The 19,054-nt window shown below is 33.2% G+C and overlaps 1 protein-coding gene across 2 annotated transcripts; it reads left to right on the top strand.

Annotated features, from left to right (window-relative positions):
• Positions 1-2,308: 2,308 nt before the first annotated feature.
• Positions 2,309-18,410, top strand: LOC135957750 (uncharacterized). Of its 2 annotated transcripts, none has more exons than XM_065508543.1 (5): positions 2,309-2,609; positions 2,689-2,833; positions 17,006-17,223; positions 17,291-18,118; positions 18,182-18,410. In XM_065508543.1, the coding sequence occupies exons 1-5, from the start codon at positions 2,436-2,438 to the stop codon at positions 18,350-18,352; spliced, it is 1,536 nt and encodes a 511-aa protein (XP_065364615.1). In that variant the 5' UTR covers positions 2,309-2,435; the 3' UTR covers positions 18,353-18,410. The 2 variants fall into 2 exon arrangements, with proteins under 2 accessions (XP_065364615.1, XP_065364616.1); XM_065508544.1 differs by lacking the exons at positions 17,006-17,223; positions 17,291-18,118; positions 18,182-18,410 and adding exons at positions 5,845-6,059; positions 6,127-6,921; positions 6,989-7,179 and having other exon boundaries at positions 2,324-2,609.
• The last annotated feature ends 644 nt before the right edge of the window (positions 18,411-19,054 follow it).

Raw genomic sequence — 19,054 nt, 5'->3', positions numbered from 1 at the left:
AGAATAAATTATGAAAAAAAAGAATATATATAAAATTAAAAGAATAATTGGAGTTTCATTTAAATAAACAAATAATTTAATTTCGACTTAGCATAAAATTCACATCATAAAAGTACTTTTAAAAGGTTGCAAAAATGTCATAAGCATTTTTTATCATGCAACTAAACCTCTTACAGAGAATCAAAAAAATGACAGTTGAATTTACAACAGGTAAGAGTTTGAAACAAGCTTAATTTCATCATTGCGGATTAAAAGCTTTTTTAATAATTTCACCATTTAGGACAGCTCTTGCCCACCATTAAACACATTCAACTTTTACTCAATTCTATAACAAGAAAATAAAAAGCTTTTTCATAACTTTACCATTAAGAGAAGCTTTAAAATCAGGCATGGAAAGAGTAGTATTAATGTATGTTCTGTTTTTGATTTAGAAAATAAAGTTTCGTTAAGCTTTTTTATTCAACAATTTTTCGAAATTTCTTTGGAATTAAAAAGAATTTTAACAAAATTAAACAAATATAATATATATATATATATACTTATAAATCGGTTTTAGGTTATTTTATTTCAAAAAATAAAGTTTCGTTAAGTTTTTTATATTGGCCCAAACAAAATATTTTTCTTTATTCAAATATTACTGGAGGTGTGTTATACAAATACAGTAAAAATTATATTGAAAAGCCTTTTGTTTGGAAAATAAAGTTTCGTTAAGTTTTTTTATTCAACAATAATTCGAAATTTCTTTGGAATTGAAAAGATGATTAAGTAAATTGAACAAATATAGAAATAAATCGGTGTTAGGTAATTTCGTTCTATTAAATAAAGTTTCGTTAAGTTTTTTAAATTGTCCAAATCGAAATATTTTTTCTTGATTCTAATAACACTTTAGATGAGTTTTATAAATACAGCAAAAGTTCTATTAAAAAGTTATTGGTTTGGAAAATAAAGTTTCGTTAAGTTTTTTTATTTAACAAAAATTAAAAATTTCTTTGGCATTGAACAGACATTTAAGTAAATTAAACAAATATAGAAATAAAAGTATTATAGCTAATTTCGTTCAAAAAAATAAAGTTTCGTTAAGTTTTTTAAATTGCCCAAATCAAAATATTTTTCTTGAATCTAATAATATTAGGGGTGTGTTACATAAATACAGACAAAGTTCGGTTGAGAAATTATTGGTTTAGAAAATAAAGTTTCGTTAAGTTTTTTTATTCACCAAAATTTTGAAATTCCTTTGGAATTAAAAAGAATTTTAACTAAATTAAACAAATATAGAAAGAAATTGATTTTAGTTAATTTCTTTCAATAAAATAAAGTTTCGTTAAGTTTTAAAAATTGTCCAAATTCAAATATTTTTCTTGATTCTAATAACAATTTAGGTGAGTTTTATAAATATAGCAAAAGTTCTGTTGAAAAGCTATTCGTTGGGAAAATAAAGTTTCGTTAAATTTTTTATATTGTCCGAAACAAAATATTTTTCTTTATTTTAATATTACTGGAGGTGTGTTATATTAATACAGTAATAGTTCATTTGAAAAGCTTTTAGTTTGGAAAATAAAGTTTCGTTAAGTTTTTTTATTCAACAAATTTTTGAAATTTCTTTGGAATTAAAAAGAATTTAAACTATATTAAACAAATATAGATAGAAATTGATTGTAGCTCATTTTTTTCAACAAAAAAAAGTTTCGTTAAGTTTTTTAAATTTTACAAATGAAGCTTTTCAAATTTTCTAATTTAAAATATTTTTCCAGATTCTAATAATACTGAACTATGTTATGTAAATACAGCTAAAATTCTATTGAAAATCTATAGCTTTAGAAAAAAAGTTGAAAAATTAGAAATTTCTTTGGAATTTTAAAGTAGATAGACTAATTCAAGCAAATATTAAAAAAAAATGTGGTATAAAAGTAAATGTTAATTATAAAAAATTTATTATTTTTATATTAATGTAGAGATTTTTCTTTGAAAAAAAAATGAATTGTTATATAAATTAGCTATAAAGTAGTTTATTTATTTAATTTCCTCTATTTTCATGTATTAATCTTGTTTGTTCATACATTTTAACTTAATTTAAGTTATGTTTGTTTTTTAAGCCAATTTGAATGTATACTGTTATAACCATCCCTGCTATGTGTTTACAATTTGTTCATCTTCGAGAAAACAACAACAACAACATTAACCTCTTGCAAACTCACCACTTTTGTTTATCAACAAAAAAAGCTTTATCCAAACAGCTGTTTGACAGAAATTTATTTATTACTTCAACAATTTTTACGACCTACATAAATAAATGTACATATGATAGATATAAGTTCAATTTATACAAATATTTACGCCGGTTAACAACTAGCAGAGATTGAGCAGAATCTATAGCAGAGTTATAAATAAAAATACAAAGAATTTCATCATTTGCAATAAAGAAAACTCTCGATAAAATGTCTATGTTTGGAGCAGAATTTGAACAGATTTGGCCAAAAGCCGGCTCGCAATTGAAATTAACAGAATTTGGCCGTAAACTATTGAAACAATGTGAAACGATTAAGAAGCCGGAGTGTAAGGAAGTGGATATAAATGAGTTTAAACGAAAGTCTTCAAATTTTCCATTGGAGGTGAGCACAGGGGCAAGGGAAAATCAATAAATTCTGATTAAATGGTTGTTAAATTAATTGAATTTTTGTTTATTTCAAGTTTGGCACAAATACTTGTCGTGTCTTAAGCCAACCCAAAGAACGTTATCCCCAAATACAAAAACAAATCGCCTCGGCTTATCCGGTGATACATGAGCGAGTCTTGCAATTATATTTGGACTTTTTGGAACATAAGTGTCAATATGGTAAGTGTTTATAGCTAGCGGTGTTGTGGTCTGTGTTTAAAATAATTTCACAATTTATATTAGTGTTTGTATTGTTTAAATTATAAATATGTATCTGTGGTTTTAATAATTTCGCAATTTATTTTAGAAATGCAAGATTATTTAAAACAAAGAGTAGAGAAAGTTGCCAGATATAAAGAAAATATTGTTATCTATAAGTAAAAGTAAGAATTCTAACTAACATGGAGATAAATTAATTAATTTTTTTAAAAATATCTCAAACTTTATTAGAATCCAGAAAAATATTTCGATTTAGACAATTTAAAAAACTTAACGAAACTTTATTTTTTGGAATAAGATTACCTAGAACCGATTTATTTCTATATATGTTTAATTTACTTAAATGTCTGTTAATTTTCTAAGAAATTTCGAATTTTTGTTAAATTAGAAAACTTAACGAAACTTTATTTTCTAAACCAATAGCTATTCCATATAACTTTTACTTTATTTATATAACCCACCTCTAGTATTATTAGAATCAAGAAAAATATTTCGATTTGGACAATTTAAAAAACTTAACGAAACTTTATTTTCTATTCTAATAACTTTTCAACAAAACTTTTGCTGTATCTATATAACTTACCTCCAGCAATATTATAATCATGAAAAATATTTCGATTTGGACAATTTTAAAAACTTAACGAAACTTTATTTTTTTAACGAAGTTAGCTACAATCAAATTCTTTCAATATTTGTTTAAATTACTTAAATCTCTGTGCAATTCCAAAGAAATTTTGAATTTTTGATAAATTAAAAAACTTAACGAAACTTAATTTTCTAAACCAATAGCTTTTTCATATAACTTTTACTGTAGTTACGTAACACATCTATATTATTATTAGAATCAAGAAAAATATTTCGATTTGAACAATTTAAAAAACTTAACGAAACATAATTTTTAGGAATAAGATTACCTATAACCGATTTATTTCTATATTTGTTTAAATTACTTAAATGTCTGCTCAATTCCAAAGAAATTTAGAATTTTTGTTAAATTAAAAAACTTAACGAAACTTTATTTTCTAAACCAATAGCATTTTTATATAACTTTTACTGTATTTATATAACATACATATAATATTATTAGAATCGAGAAAACTATTTAGATTTGGACAATTTAAAAAACTTAACGAAACTATATTTTTTAAACGCAATAGCCAAACATGGATTTCTTTCAATATTTGTTTAATTTACTTAAATGTCTGTGCAATTTCAAAGAAATTTGGAAATTTTGTTAAATTAAAAAACTTAACGAAACTTTATTTTCTATTCTAATAACTTTTCAACAGAACTTTTGCTGTATCTATATAACTTACCTCCAGTAATATTATAATCAAGAAAAATATTTCGATTTGGACAATTTAAAAAACTTAACGAAACTTTATTTTTTTGAACGAAATTAGCTACAATCAAATTCGTTCTATATTTGTTTAATTTACTTAAACGTCTGTTAAATTTCAAAGAAATTTCGAATTTTTGTTAAATTAAAAAACTTAACGAAACTTTATTTTCTAAACGAATAACTTTTTAATACAACTTTTGCTGTAGTTATATAACACACCTCCAGTAATATTAGAATTAAGAAAAATATTTCGATTTGGATAATATAAAAAACTTAACGAAACTTTATTTTCTAAACCAATAGCTTATCAAAAGAACTTTCGGTGTAATTATATAAATTACCTCTAGTAATATTAGAATCAGGAAAAATATTACGATTTGGTCAATTTAAAAAACTTAACGAAACTTTATTTTCTAAACCAATAGCTTTTCCATATAACTTTTACTGTATTTATATAACACACCTCTAGTAATATTATAATCAAAAAAAATATTTCGATTTGGACAATTTAAAAAACTTAACGAAACTTTATTTTTTTTAATGAAATTAGCTACAATCAAATTCTTTCTATATTTGTTTAAATTACTTAAATCTCTGTGCAATTCCAAAGAAATTTTGAATTTTTGTTAAATTAAAAAACTTAACGAAACTTTATCTTCTTTATTTTTTTAACGAAATTTTCGAAAACTGATTTCTTTGCAAATTTGTTTAATTCTTTGCAATTTCCGAGAAAATTTAGATTTTTTTTTAATTAAAAAACTTAACGAAACTCTAATCTAGTCAAGTCTCTAGTCTATTTTCTAGTCTAGTTAGGTCTATTCCCTAGTGTAGTTTCTAGTCTCTAGTCTAGTCCTCTAGTCTAGTATCTATTATAGTCTCTAGTCTAGTCTCTAGTATAGTTTCTAGTCTATTCTCTAGTCTATTTTTTAGTCTAATCTCTAGTCAGGTATATTATCTATTCTAGTCTCTAGTGCATTCTCCAGTATAGTTTCTAGTGTAGTCTCTAATCTACTCTCTAGTCTAGTCTCTAGTCTAGTCTCTAGTCTAGTCTCTAGTCTAGTCTCTAGTCTAGTCTCTAGTCTAGTCTCTAGTCTAGTCTCTAGTCTAGTCTAGTCTCTAGTCTAGTCTAGTCTCTAGTCTAGTCTCTAGTCTAGTCTCTAGTCTAGTCTCTAGTCTAGTCTCTAGTCTAGTCTCTAGTCTAGTCTCTAGTCTAGTCTCTAGTCTAGTCTCTAGTCTAGTCTCTAGTCTAGTCTCTAGTCTAGTCTCTAGTCTAGTCTCTAGTCTAGTCTCTAGTCTAGTCTCTAGTCTAGTCTAGTCTCTAGTCTAGTCTAGTCTCTAGTCTAGTCTAGTCTCTAGTCTAGTCTAGTCTCTAGTCTAGTCTCTAGTCTAGTCTCTAGTCTAGTCTCTAGTCTAGTCTCTAGTCTAGTCTCTAGTCTAGTCTCTAGTCTAGTCTCTAGTCTATTCTCTAGTCTAGTCTCTATTCCACTCTCATGTCTACTTTATAGTCTCGGCAATAGTCTAGTCCGTTTTTTTACCAAAACCCCGTTTTTTTCTCCCAAAAATTCCAAAAATAGAAAGCGAAAGTACTTTCTTACAAATGTCATGAATTAACCGCTTAATCATTTTCCAGGCAACTCTATAGAAAAAGAAATCTATGGAAAACTTACGCTCCCCGCCTTCATACAGCGTCTGTTGAGTCAGCGTTGTGCCAGTTTCTTTGGCAGAAATGATAAATTTTTGCTGTTGTCACGTGAACGTGGCTGCAGTGGTTTCATGGATGTGGGCATGCCACACGAAAAGCCTCCATTATTACTAAAAAACGTCTTGAGCTATGATGAAGTTAAGGTAAACTATTCTAAATTGTTACTATAAAACTCCCCTAATGAGCCTGTTAAATTTCTTTTGTATCCAGCTGTCAGCCTTATTGAGCGTTTCCTCGCACTCCGAATTAATAAATAATGGCAATCGCCAGAATTGTGGTGTCATAGAGAAAAATAAATCGCTAATAGAGAGAGAGGGAGTAGTGGTGGGTATTATAGGGGCACGATTGACCAGACGTGATGTCATGGAGTTTCAGGATATTATAGTGGCTAAAACGCAAAATACTAAAGAGAAGGGTTATGGTTTCCCCATAAACGAGGATACCACTAATTGTAAACATAAAGATTATCGTCGTATATGGAAGAAGTTTTATGAGGAGAAGGACTTTTTATTCGAGCAAGTGGCTAAGGATGGCAAACGTTTTGGCGCTGCCAAAAATAAGGACGATATATTCGATAATTTAATAATGAAAAAACGTTATGCCATATCCTTTGATACCCTATTGCTAGAGGCTGAGTCGAGAGCCCAGGCTGCCGACAAACAGGCCTATATACATGTGGTGGGCATAGGTTTGGGTGTGTGGAAGGCCGCCGAGCAGCAAGAGCAAATATTTTTGCAGACTTTTACCCAAAGAGTGAAATATTTGTTGCCCAAATTACAGCATATAGGGGTGTTGCATTTCTCATGGTTTTCTTTAACCGAATGTGGTGAATTGAAAAATGGTGGTATTTTAAAGTCAGACACACATCCCCAGGGAGGCATTAGATGTTTTTTGTCAAAACGAAACCCGGCTGACAAATTAAAGTCACCGGAAAATGATAATATGCTTTTGGTTATATCTTATGCTTGGGATGGCAATGCCTTGCCGGGCAATGAGTTTTGGATGGTAATTAAAATAAATTTAAAGCAATAGGTTTAGAATTTATTGTAATTTTGTTTTGTATTTTCCTTAGAAAATGTTGAAATCCACTGGAGATTCTTCTACTGCCTGCAGTACCTTGATAACCGAACTGCACAATCCCCATATTAATGAGGAAAGGGTGAATGGTGATAATTTACATGTGGCCACGGAAAAATATGGCATTATACATATCAAGGATTATGTTACTAAAATGGAAGAATAACTTATAGTTTAAATTTCAAGTTTTTTAACAATATTAATGTAAATTTAGTTAATTTTATGTTATTATTAGTATATAATAACTATTTTTAGTATTATTGTTGTCTTGTAAATAGTTTTATGTGATTTTTGTTTTAATAATTGTGCAATATTTATGGTTTTTTATTAAACAATTACTTTAGTTTAAAATTTTTAAATAAATGTTTATTTTAACCCAAAATCTAAGATAACTGGGAGTGTTGTTTTTTAAATAAACATAATAATTAAAAAACTTAACCAAACTCTAATTCTCTAGCCTAGTCTCTAGTCTAGTCTCTAGTCTAGTCTCTAGCCTAGTCTCTAGTCTAGTCTCTAGTCTAGTCTCTAGTCTAGTCTCTAGTCTAGTCTCTAGTCTAGTCTCTAGTCTAGTCTCTAGTCTAGTCTCTAGTCTAGTCTCTAGTCTAGTCTCTAGTCTAGTCTCTAGTCTACTCTCTAGTCTAGTCTCTAGTCTAGTCTCTAGTCTAGTCTCAAGTCAAGTGTCTAGTCTAGTCTTTAATCTTGTCTAGTCTCTAGACTAGTATCCAGTCTAGTATCTAGTCTAGTCTCTAATCTAGTATAGTATCAGGTCTAGTCTCTAGTCTTGTCTAGTCTCTAGTCTATTCTCTAGTCTAGTCTCTAGTCTAGTCTCTAGTCTAGTATAGTATCAGGTCTAGTCTCTAATCTAGTCTCTAATCTACTCTCTAGTCTTGTCTAGTCTCTAGTCTAGTCTCTAGTCTAGTCTCTAGTCTAGTCTCTAGTCTAGTATCTAGTCTAGTCTCTAGTCTAGTCTCAAGTCAAGTGTCTAGTCTAGTCTCTAATCTTGTCTAGTCTCTAGACTAGTATCCAGTCTAGTATCTAGTCTAGTCTCTAATCTACTCTCTAGTCTTGTCTAGTCTCTAGTCTAGTCTAGTCTCTAGTATAGTCTAGTGTCTACTCTAGTCTCTAATCTACTCTCTAGTCTTGTCTAGTCTCTAGACTAGTATCCAGTCTAGTATCTAGTCTAGTCTCTAATCTAGTATCTAGTCTAGTCTCTAGTCTAGTATAGTATCAGGTCTAGTCTCTATTCTACTCTCTAGTCTTGTGTAGTCTCTAGTCTATTCCCTAGTCTAGTCTCCAGTAGAGTTTCTAGTGTAATCTCTAGTCTAGTCTCTAGTCTAGTCTCTAGTCTAGTCTCTAGTCTAGTCTCTAGTCTAGTCTCTAGTCTAGTCTCTAGTCTAGTCTCTAGTCTAGTCTCTAGTCTAGTCTCTAGTATAGTCTCTAGTCTAGTCTCTAGTCTAGTCTCCAGTAGAGTTTCTAGTGTAATCTCTAGTCTAGTCTCTATTCTAGTCTCTAGTCGAGTTTCTAGTGTAATCTCTATTCTCGTCTCTAGTCTAGTCTCTAGTCTAGTCTCTAATCTAGTCTCTAGTCTAGTCTCTAATCTAGTCTCTAGTCTAGTCTCTAATCTAGTCTCTAATCTAGTCTCTAGTCTAGTCTCTAGTCTAGTCTCTAGTCTAGTCTCTAGTCTAGTCTCTAGTCTAGTCTCTAGTCTAGTCTCTAGTCTAGTCTCTAGTCTAGTCTCTAGTCTAGTCTCTAGTCTAGTCTCTAGTCTAGTCTCTAGTCTAGTCTCTAGTCTAGTCTCTAGTCTAGTCTCTAGTCTAGTCTCTAGTCTAGTCTAGTCTCTAGTCTAGTCTAGTCTCTAGTCTAGTCTCTAGTCTAGTCTCTAGTCTAGTCTCTAGTATAGTCTCTAGTCTAGTCTCTAGTCCAGTCTCTAGTCTAGTCTAGTCTCTAGTCTAGTCTCTAGTCTAGTCTCTAGTCTAGTCTCTAGTCTAGTCTCTAGTCTAGTCTCTAGTCTAGTCTCTAGTCTAGTCTCTAGTCTAGTCTCTAGTCTAGTCTCTAGTATAGTCTCTAGTCTAGTCTAGTCTCTAGTCCAGTCTCTAGTCTAGTCTAGTCTCTAGTCTAGTCTCTAGTCTAGTCTCTAGTCTAGTCTCTAGTCTAGTCTCTAGTCTAGTCTCTAGTCTAGTCTCTAGTCTAGTCTCTAGTCTAGTCTCTAGTATAGTCTCTAGTCTAGTCTCTAGTCCAGTCTCTAGTCTAGTCTAGTCTCTAGTCTAGTCTCTAGTCTAGTCTCTAGTCTAGTCTCTAGTCTAGTCTCTAGTCCAGTCTCTAGTCTAGTCTAGTCTCTAGTCTAGTCTCTAGTCTAGTCTCTAGTCTAGTCTCTAGTCTAGTCTCTAGTCCAGTCTCTAGTCTAGTCTCTAGTCTAGTCTCTAGTCTAGTCTCTAGTCTAGTCTCTAGTCTAGTCTCTAGTATAGTCTCTAGTCTAGTCTCTAGTCTAGTCTCTAGTCCAGTCTCTAGTCTAGTCTAGTCTCTAGTCTAGTCTCTAGTCTAGTCTCTAGTCTAGTCTCTAGTCTAGTCTCTAGTCTAGTCTCTAGTCTAGTCTCTAGTCTAGTCTCTAGTCTAGTCTCTAGTCTAGTCTCTAGTCTAGTCTCTAGTCTAGTCTCTAGTCTAGTCTCTAGTCTAGTCTCTAGTCTAGTCTCTAGTCTAGTCTCTAGTCTAGTCTCTAGTATAGTCTCTAGTCTAGTCTCTAGTCTAGTCTCTAGTCCAGTCTCTAGTCTAGTCTCTAGTCTAGTCTCTAGTATAGTCTCTAGTCTAGTCTCTAGTCTAGTCTCTAGTCCAGTCTCTAGTCTAGTCTAGTCTAGTCTAGTCTCTAGTCTAGTCTAGTCTCTAGTCTAGTCTCTAGTCTAGTCTCTAGTCTAGTCTCTAGTATAGTCTCTAGTCTAGTCTCTAGTCTAGTCTCTAGTCCAGTCTCTAGTCTAGTCTAGTCTCTAGTCTAGTCTCTAGTCTAGTCTCTAGTCTAGTCTCTAGTCTAGTCTCTAGTCTAGTCTCTAGTCTAGTCTCTAGTATAGTCTCTAGTATAGTCTCTAGTCTAGTCTCTAGTATAGTCTCTAGTCCAGTCTCTAGTCTAGTCTCTAGTATAGTCTCTAGTCTAGTCTCTAGTCTAGTCTCTAGTCCAGTCTCTAGTCCAGTCTCTAGTCTAGTCTCTAGTATAGTCTCTAGTCCAGTCTCTAGTCTAGTCTCTAGTATAGTCTCTAGTCTAGTCTCTAGTCTAGTCTCTAGTCCAGTCTCTAGTCTAGTCTCTAGTATAGTCTCTAGTATAGTCTCTAGTCTAGTCTCTAGTCCAGTCTCTAGTCTAGTCTCTAGTATAGTCTCTAGTATAGTCTCTAGTCTAGTCTCTAGTATAGTCTCTAGTCTAGTCTCTAGTCTAGTCTCTAGTATAGTCTCTAGTCTAGTCTCTAGTCTAGTCTCTAGTCCAGTCTCTAGTCTAGTCTCTAGTATAGTCTCTAGTCTAGTCTCTAGTCTAGTCTCTAGTCCAGTCTCTAGTCTAGTCTCTAGTATGGTCTCTAGTCTAGTCTCTAGTCTAGTCTCTAGTCCAGTCTCTAGTCTAGTCTCTAGTCTAGTCTCTAGTCTAGTCTCTAGTCCAGTCTCTAGTCTAGTCTCTAGTATAGTCTCTAGTCTAGTCTCTAGTCTAGTCTCTAGTCCAGTCTCTAGTCTAGTCTCTAGTCCAGTCTCTAGTCTAGTCTCTAGTCTAGTGTCTAGTCTAGTCTCTAGTCTAGTCACTAGTCTAGTCTCTAATCTAATCTCTAGTCTAGTCTCTAATCTAGTCTTTAGTCTAGTCTCTAATCTATTCTCTAATCTAGTCTCCAGTCTAGTCTCTAGTCTAGACGCTAGTCTAGTCTAGACTCTAGTCTTGTCTCTAGTCTAGTCTCGAGTCTAGTCTCGAGTCTATTCTCTAGTGTAGTCTTTAGTCTCTAGTCTAGTCTCTAGTCTAGTCTCTAGTCCAGTCTCTAGTCTTTAGTCTAGTCTCTAGTATAGTCTCTAATCTATTCTCCAGTCTAGTCTCTAGTCTAGTCTCTAGTCCAGTCTCTAGTCTAGTCTCTAGTATAGTCTCTAGTCTAGTCTCTAGTCTAGTCTCTAGTCTAGTCTCTAGTCTAGTCTCTAGTCCAGTCTCTAGTCTTTAGTCTAGTCTCTAGTATAGTCTCTAATCTATTCTCCAGTCTAGTCTCTAGTCCAGTCTCTAGTCCAGTCTCTAGTCTAGTCTCTAGTATAGTCTCTAGTCTAGTCTCTAGTCTAGTCTCTAGTCTAGTCTCTAGTCTAGTCTCTAGTCTAGTCTCTAGTCTAGTCTCTAGTCTAGTCTCTAGTCTAGTCTCTAGTCTAGTCTCTAGTCTTGTCTCTAGTCTAGTCTCTAGTATAGTCTCTAATCTAGTCTCGAGTCTATTCTCGAGTCTATTCTCTAGTGTAGTCTCTAGTGTAGTCTCTAGTCTAGTCTCTAGTCTAGTCTCTAGTCTTGTCGAGTCTCTAGTATAGTCTAGTCTCTAGTCCAGTCTCTAGTCTAGTCTTTAGTCTAGTCTCTAGTCTAGTCTCTAGTCTAATATCTGGTCTAGTCTCTAGTTTAGTCTCTAGTCCAGTCTCTATTATAGTCTCTAGTCTAGTCTCTAGTCTAGTCTCTAGTCTGGTCTCTAGTCTAGTCTCTAGTCGAGTTTCTAGTCTAATCTCAAGTCTAGACTCTATCTAGTCTCTAGTTTAGTCTATAGTCTAGTCTCTATTCTAGTCTATTTTCTAGTCTAGTCTCTAGTCTAATCTCTAGTCTATTCTTTAAATTTTTTGAATAAATGTTTATTTTAACCCAAAAACTATGATAACTGTGGTGTTGTTTTATAAATAAGCATAATTTTTAATCAAATTTGAAGGTTTCTTAACAATATTTTTAAAATTTCCAAAAAAAATCGTTAAATTTTGGAGATTTAGGGCCTTAAGTAGTTTATTTTGTATCTGGCAACACTGTTTTGTTTACATTTCAATAAAAGCTTACACAGGATGCCTGAAATGTGTGGTGAGTTTACAAACCACCCTGTTGCAAGTAACAGGATTACATAGAGATGCCTTAATGTTTATTACTTTTGGCGGTTTTTTTTTAAAGCTTTTAGATTTACCTAAATTGGGACCAATTGAAAAACTACGTATCAAGCTTATAAAATATATATAAAGACCTACGATAGAAGCTTCTAAAATGCAATATAAAGACGATTGAAGCTTATAAAAGACTACAAAAGGACATACGATCGAAGTTTCTAAGTCTATAACAGAAGCTTCTAAAATACTTTATAAAAATCTATGGTAGAAGCTTCTAAAATTAAATATAACTACCTACGATTAAAGCTTATAAAAGCCTTTTTAAAGACCTACGATTGAAGCTTCTAAAATCCTATATAGGGACCAAAGTTTGGAGCTTTTAAAAAACTATCTAAAGACCAACATTGGGAGCTTATAAAAAATCTATATAAATCTTGCAAATGGCTATATCCAGAGATCTTCTTGATATAATCTTGGTTTTTTATATATGTTTGTTCCTCGTCCGCTTTCTTTGTTTCTGCCACTCTTATGCCCAATTTCCCTTTTATCAAAATTATGTCTCCCTTCCTTTAGGATTTCCCCTGGAGCAACAACTTTATCCACAACTGAGCCTTACGGATTTTGTGCAACGTTTATTAAACAAACGTTGTGCAACTTTCATGGGTTCCCAAGACTATTATCTGTTACTAACGGGCCAAAAGGGCACGGCCATGGATGATTATAAAAAAGTGGGCACACCTCAAGAAAAACAGCCTTTGATATTTAAAGATGTTTTATCCTACGATGAAGCCAAGGTATTACTTTTCTTTACAAACCACAAACAAATCTTACTAAATCTTGCATGTAAAAGCTTTCAGCCTTTTTATCGGTAACCTCTCTAACGGAGCTAATCAATGATGGCAGACGTAATAATGAAGGTGTTATAGAACAGAATTTGAATTCTATCGAACGCGAGGGAGTGGTGGTGGGTATTATTGGAGCTAGATTCGAAAAGCCTATGGTTATGGAATATCAAGATATTGTAATAACTGCTGAACAAAATGTCAAGGAGAGGGGTTATGGTCAAACCGCCATAACCTTAAAGGAAATTGAAAAGGATGAGCATGCAAAACGTTTAATACAATACCGCCAGATGTGGCAGAAATTTTACGAAACACAGGATTTCTTATACCAACAAGTACCCCAGGATAATCCAAGATTTACTTTATTAAAATCTGGAGCTAGTAAATTCGACAATGTCTTGATGAAGAAACGTTATGCCATTACTTTCGATACTCTGCTGCTGGAGAGCCAGGCAAGAGCTGAAAAACTACAAAAGCAAGCCTATATCCATGTTGTGGGCATAGGTTTGGGGGTTTGGAAAGTGAGTGATCTACAAACCAAAATCTTTTTGGAATGTTTTACACAAAGAGTTAAACATCTATTGCCGCGGCTAAACAATATAGGTGTTTTGCATTTTTCCTGGTTCCATATGAAGGAGTGGCATGATTTGAAACATAATGGTTTTATGGCATCAAAAACACATCCTTTGGGAGGCATAAAAACCTTTTTGGAAAATCGTAATCCTGCCGAAAAGTTAACTAAAGAATTTAAGGATATGTTGTTGGTGATATCGTATGCCTGGGATGGTAATGCTTTGCCGGGCAATGAATTTTGGGTGGTAAGTTTTGGAGGTTAAAGGTTTATAAGAGTGTTTTATAATAGTTTTAATTTAAAGGGTTCTTTAAGTGGCTCCAATGATCCTTCTACCGCCTGCAGTACTTTAATATCCGAGCTTCACAATCCCCACATAAATACGGAGTATGTTAATGGTCAAAATTTGCATGTGGCTTCGGGAGAATATGGTGTATTGCATATTCAAGATTTTGCCAAGAAGATGTTGGAGACAGAGTGAATGTTTTTTTTAAGTATTCATAAATAAACTGTTGCATGATTGTAAAGCTAAAGTGTTTTAATTAAATTTGAATTCAGAAAAGTCTATAATTAATGAAGATACTTCTTTTAAAGGTTCTTAGAAGGAAACATTTTACTCAGATATCTGCTGTTTATGTCGGTATATGCTGTAGACTGTGGGTGGAGTTCTAAGTTAAAACTGACACAGCTCTCTCGCCTCTCCTCATCTTTATATTATCGTAGTACGTTTAAAACTCTTTTCTAATACGACTCAATATTGAGTCTCACTCTTTGATGTTGTCGTTTGGATATCATGTCTATTGATATCTCAAGTTTATCAACATTTTGATCTCATAAACTACTGGCGGTTGTTCAGGCAATAGTAGTTGTATAGGTATTGGATTTGAGTGATTGAAGTCGTCTCTATGAATAATGATCTCAGTAAAGCCGGACAACGTTCTCGCTCAGCTCTTAAATTAAATCATTTGAAGGTCTTTCCTGTTAGGACTCAAAGTGACGTCTAACTGTTTGATGTTGTCGTTCAGATGTCACCTCTGTTGGCATCTGAAGTTTATCCTTTGGACTGCTTGTGGATATGCAGGCAATAGACGTTATATAGGAGGAAGTTCTCTTGCCATTTCTTGATTAAATCAACTTTATATTCTCCTTATGACATTCGAAGTTCTGTTGTGAGTCAGAATCTTTGACATGGATTGAAAAGTAGCACATTCGATGGTATTACCTGTCATCATTCGATGGTCCTACCTAACATGTCTCAAGAGGGTCTCAAAAGGGATCTACGACATCAAACATTTGGATGTTTGATGTCGCAAATCCAACAAATTTATGAACGTTTAAACACAGGCAGTAGAAGTTAATCAGGACGGAGATCTCCCATTACTCCTTGATTAAGTCAAGGGTTTATTTCCTAGTGTATTTGAAGGTGCTCTCCGACATTTCTCGCCGGCGAAGGCAACTGTTTAATGATGTTGTTTGGATGTCTCCTTTGATTCCTCCTTTCAGGTTCATAAAACTACTATCGAATATTTCTTCTGACATATTTCGAGAGGTTTTACAACTCCTTGATAGTGTGGTTTGGATGTATCCTTGTTTATCAACGTTTCAACGACTTGCTCTTCTTGCACAGTCAGTAGAATTTAAACTGAACGGAGTTCTCTCTCTACTGCTTCATTAAATCCACGATATATTATTTAAATACATTACGAGAGTGTGTACAACAGTTTGGATATCTCCTATGTTGATTAACCAAGGTTATAAACATCTTCCATTCCTTGTTAACTCGCAGTGAATAGTATACCGAAGTGGTCCAACTCGTGGAACAGCTATTTGATATTGCAGTTTAGCCTCCTTAAAGCGAAGTGACCCTAGTATTCCTTATCGAGATACAGTCCATCTACTTCACGTTGTAGTCTCGTCAGTTGGCATCCTGAGATTATGAATTGAGTTCCGTTTCGAGGACAAGTCCAACTGTTTGACATTGTAGAAGTCTCTGTTGGCATTCCAAGAATATCAATCTTTTGACCATTTCTACTAATTGAAAAAGTGTTTGATGTCTCCTTTGTTGGCATACCAACATTATAAACATCTTCCACTCCTTGTTCACTTGCTGTGAGTATTATACTGAAGTGGCCATAGTATTCCAACTCGAGGCACAGTCCAACTATTTGACGTTGTAGTTTGGATGTCTCCTCAGTTATCATCCCGAGAATATCAATTGAGTTCCGTTTCGAGGGCAAGTTCAACTTGTTGACGTTGTAGTATTGATGTCTCCTCTATTGGTCTCGTAAGAATATCAATATTTTGATCACTTCTACTCCTTGAGAAGGTGCAGGAAGTATGTGTTCAACTATTTCACATCGTAATTTGGATGTCTCCTGTGTTGGCATATCAAGGTTGTCAAAATCTTACACTTCTTGTTGACTTGCACTGAATATTAAACTTAAGTGACCCTAGTATTCCAACTCGAGGTACAGTCCAACTGTTTGAAGTTGTAGTTTGGATCTCTCGTCAAGTCCAACTGTTTGGCGTTGTAGTATTGATGTCTACTCTATTGGCATCCCAAGAATATCTGTATTTTTACCACTTCTACTCCTTGAGAAGCTGAAGGAAGTAGAAGTTAAACAGGAGTGGAGAGAGAATTTCATCCTGACACTCAAGACGTCTGAAAGCAAGAGCAATTCGGATAGGGACAGATTTGGTGTTGCATGCAGACTTAATTGCGAGTCCATCTTCCTTCTCTTATTCTCTTCTATACCTCAATTGCGTGAAAATTGTTGGTATATTAGAGACTGAAAGATTGTTAAATTTGAGAACAATACTTGAATTTACCATGTCGTTCTCTCCAAATCTCTGAGTGAGCACTTCTACTCCTTGAAAAGGTTCAGGTAGAAGTAAAACAGGAGAGGAGAGACACTCAAGAAGTCTGAAAGCAAAAGCGATTCCGATAGGAACAGATATGATGTTACATGCAGCAGACTTAATTGCGAGTCTAAATTCCATTTCTTATTCTCTTCTGTCTTTCAATAGCTGAAAAATCTTTGGTGTATTGGAGATTATAAAGTTTGAGAAGAATTCTTCAATTTACTTGGCGTTCTCTCTAGATCTCTGAGTGAGTGCTAAATAAACGGTAACCATTTAGGGTCAGATATGAATCTATCTGCAAATATGATTGCAATACCAACCGGATTCTTTCCGCGGTTGAAGAGAGTTAGAACATTAGAGAAAAAATTGGTAAAGCTTGTAGCCAAATCTAAAACTTTTGGAGTCATTTAATTTTTTTTTGTATAAAAGAATTAAGGCTGAAATAACCCTAATATAATCTTAGTTCTAAATTGATAATCCGCCCAATTATGAATAAAAATTTCCCGGGAGTTTTTCCGCTTTTCTCATTTTTCCTATTCAAATTCAATGGGAAAAAACTCCCGGGGAACAAACTCCCGCGGAATTTTTTATTCATAATTGGGTTGAATAAGTCTTTATTAAATCCTAAAATTATTTAACATCTCCTTCAACTTATTTACCCCTCTCTTTGCAGGCACCTCCTTGGAAAAGGAATTATACAATAACATGTCTTTAATAGAGCTAATACAAAGACTACTAACCAAACGATGTGTAGCTTTTGGTAGTAGCGATGATCACTATCTCTTGCTGTCGGGTGAAAAAGGATTTGGTAATGATTATTTACTAATAGGAACTGCAAAAGAGAAGAAACCTTTAATTTTACAGAAAGTGTTATCCTATGATGAAATTAAGGTAATCTAACTTCTGCTAATTATTTAATGCAATTCCTATATTAAATATTTCCTTATTCATCTTTCAGCTGTCTTCTTTCTTGGCCATATCCTCTCATAGTGAGTTCATTAACAATGGCTCTCGTCTTAATGATGGCATCGTTGCAACAGATCTTAGCAAAATAGAAAGAGAGGGTGTGGTCATGGGTCTTATAGGCGCTAGATTTCAAAAGCCTTTGCTGATGGAATATCAGGATATAATGATAACACCCGAACAAAATACTAAGGAAAATGGTTATGGTTTTCACATTACAAAGGATAAAGAAACTATAGCTAATATGGATTTATTAAAAAAAATTGATTATCGAGCTATGTGGCAAAAATTTTATCAACAAAATGATGTTGTTTATGATTTGGCTCTAAAGGATGGACAACGTTTTGGAGAGGTTACCAAACCCCATCAAAGATTTACCCAGCACTTAATGTTTGATAATTTAATAATGAAAAAGAGATATAGTATACTATTTGACTTGCTGCTGTTGGACAGTCAGGCTAGAGCCAAAAAGCTTAATAAATTGGCCTATATCCATGTGGTGGGTGTAGGTTTGGGTGTCTGGAAGGTGGCCGAACAACAAACGGAAATATTTCTAGAAAGTTTCTATGCCAGAGTTTTGCAACTATTGCCTCAATTAAATAATATAGCAGCCTTGCATTTTTCCTGGTTTTATGCCACGGAATCAAGAAATCTAAAACATAATGGTTTTATTAAATCGGAAACACATCCTTTGGGTGGCATACATACATTTTTGGAGAATCGCAATCCCGCAGATAAGTTGCCGCCCCAATTCGAAGCTATGTTATTGATAGTTTCGTATGCCTGGGATGCTAATGCTTTGCCGGGCAATGAATTTTGGCTGGTAAGTTTTGTTATACTTTGTTTATTATTAAATAATTTACGTAATATTTATTTTTGTTGTCAGAAATCTCTACATGGCTCTAATGATCCCTCGACTGCTTGTAGTACTTTAATTTCGGAACTGCATAATCCTTTTATTAATATGGATTGGATAAGAGGTGATAATTTACATATTGCTTCGGAGGATAATGGTATTATGCATATCAGTGATTTTGTTAAACATGTTAATTGGTAGAAACTTATAAAATAATAAAGTACGAGGAGGAGGTTTAATATATGTAAGGATCTACAAATTAAGCTTATAAAATACTCTATGAAAATCTACAATTGAAGTTTATGGAAGACTTTGAAAGAAAGCTTTTGAAAGCCTATATAAAGACCAGCGATTGAAGCTTTTGAAAGACTATATAAAGAGCAGCGATTGAAGCTTTTGAAAGACTTTGAAAGACTATATAAAGACCTACGATTGAAGCTTTTGAAAGACTTTGAAAGACTATATAAAGACCTACGATTGAAGCTTTTGAAAGACTATATAAAACTTGGATTGAAGCTTATAAAAGACTTTGAAATAAACCTTTTGAAAGACTGTAAAAAACTCTATGAAAACCTACAATTGAAGCTTATGGAACACTTTGAAAGAAAGCTTTTGAAAGACTATCAAAAGACCTACGATTGAAGCTTTTGAAAGCCTATATAAAGACGTACGATTAAAGCTATTGAAAGACTATATAAAGACCTAGGATTGAAGCTTACAAAAGGCTTTGAAAGAAAGCTTTTGAAAGACTATATAAAGACCTAGGATTGAAGCTTATAAAAGGCTTTGAAAGAAAGCTTTTGAAAGACTATATAAAGACCTAGGATTGAAGCTTTTGAATGACTATGTAACCTAGGATTGAAACTTATAAAAGACTTTGAAAGAAAGCTTTTGAATGACTAT

This window comes from Calliphora vicina, chromosome 4, assembly GCF_958450345.1.
Source record: "Calliphora vicina chromosome 4, idCalVici1.1, whole genome shotgun sequence".
Classification (NCBI taxonomy): domain Eukaryota; kingdom Metazoa; phylum Arthropoda; class Insecta; order Diptera; family Calliphoridae; genus Calliphora; species Calliphora vicina.
This window is presented reverse-complemented; position numbering and strand designations above follow the sequence as displayed.

Excerpts from the sequence above, each read along its gene's own strand:
- LOC135957750 (XM_065508543.1), top strand. The coding sequence starts at position 2,436 with ATGTCTATGTTTGGAGCAGAATTTGAACAGATTTGGCCAAAAGCCGGC. Across the intron at positions 17,224-17,290 it reads TATCCTATGATGAAATTAAG|CTGTCTTCTTTCTTGGCCAT; the intron begins GTAATCTAACTT and ends TTCATCTTTCAG. Across the intron at positions 18,119-18,181 it reads CGGGCAATGAATTTTGGCTG|AAATCTCTACATGGCTCTAA; the intron begins GTAAGTTTTGTT and ends TTTTGTTGTCAG.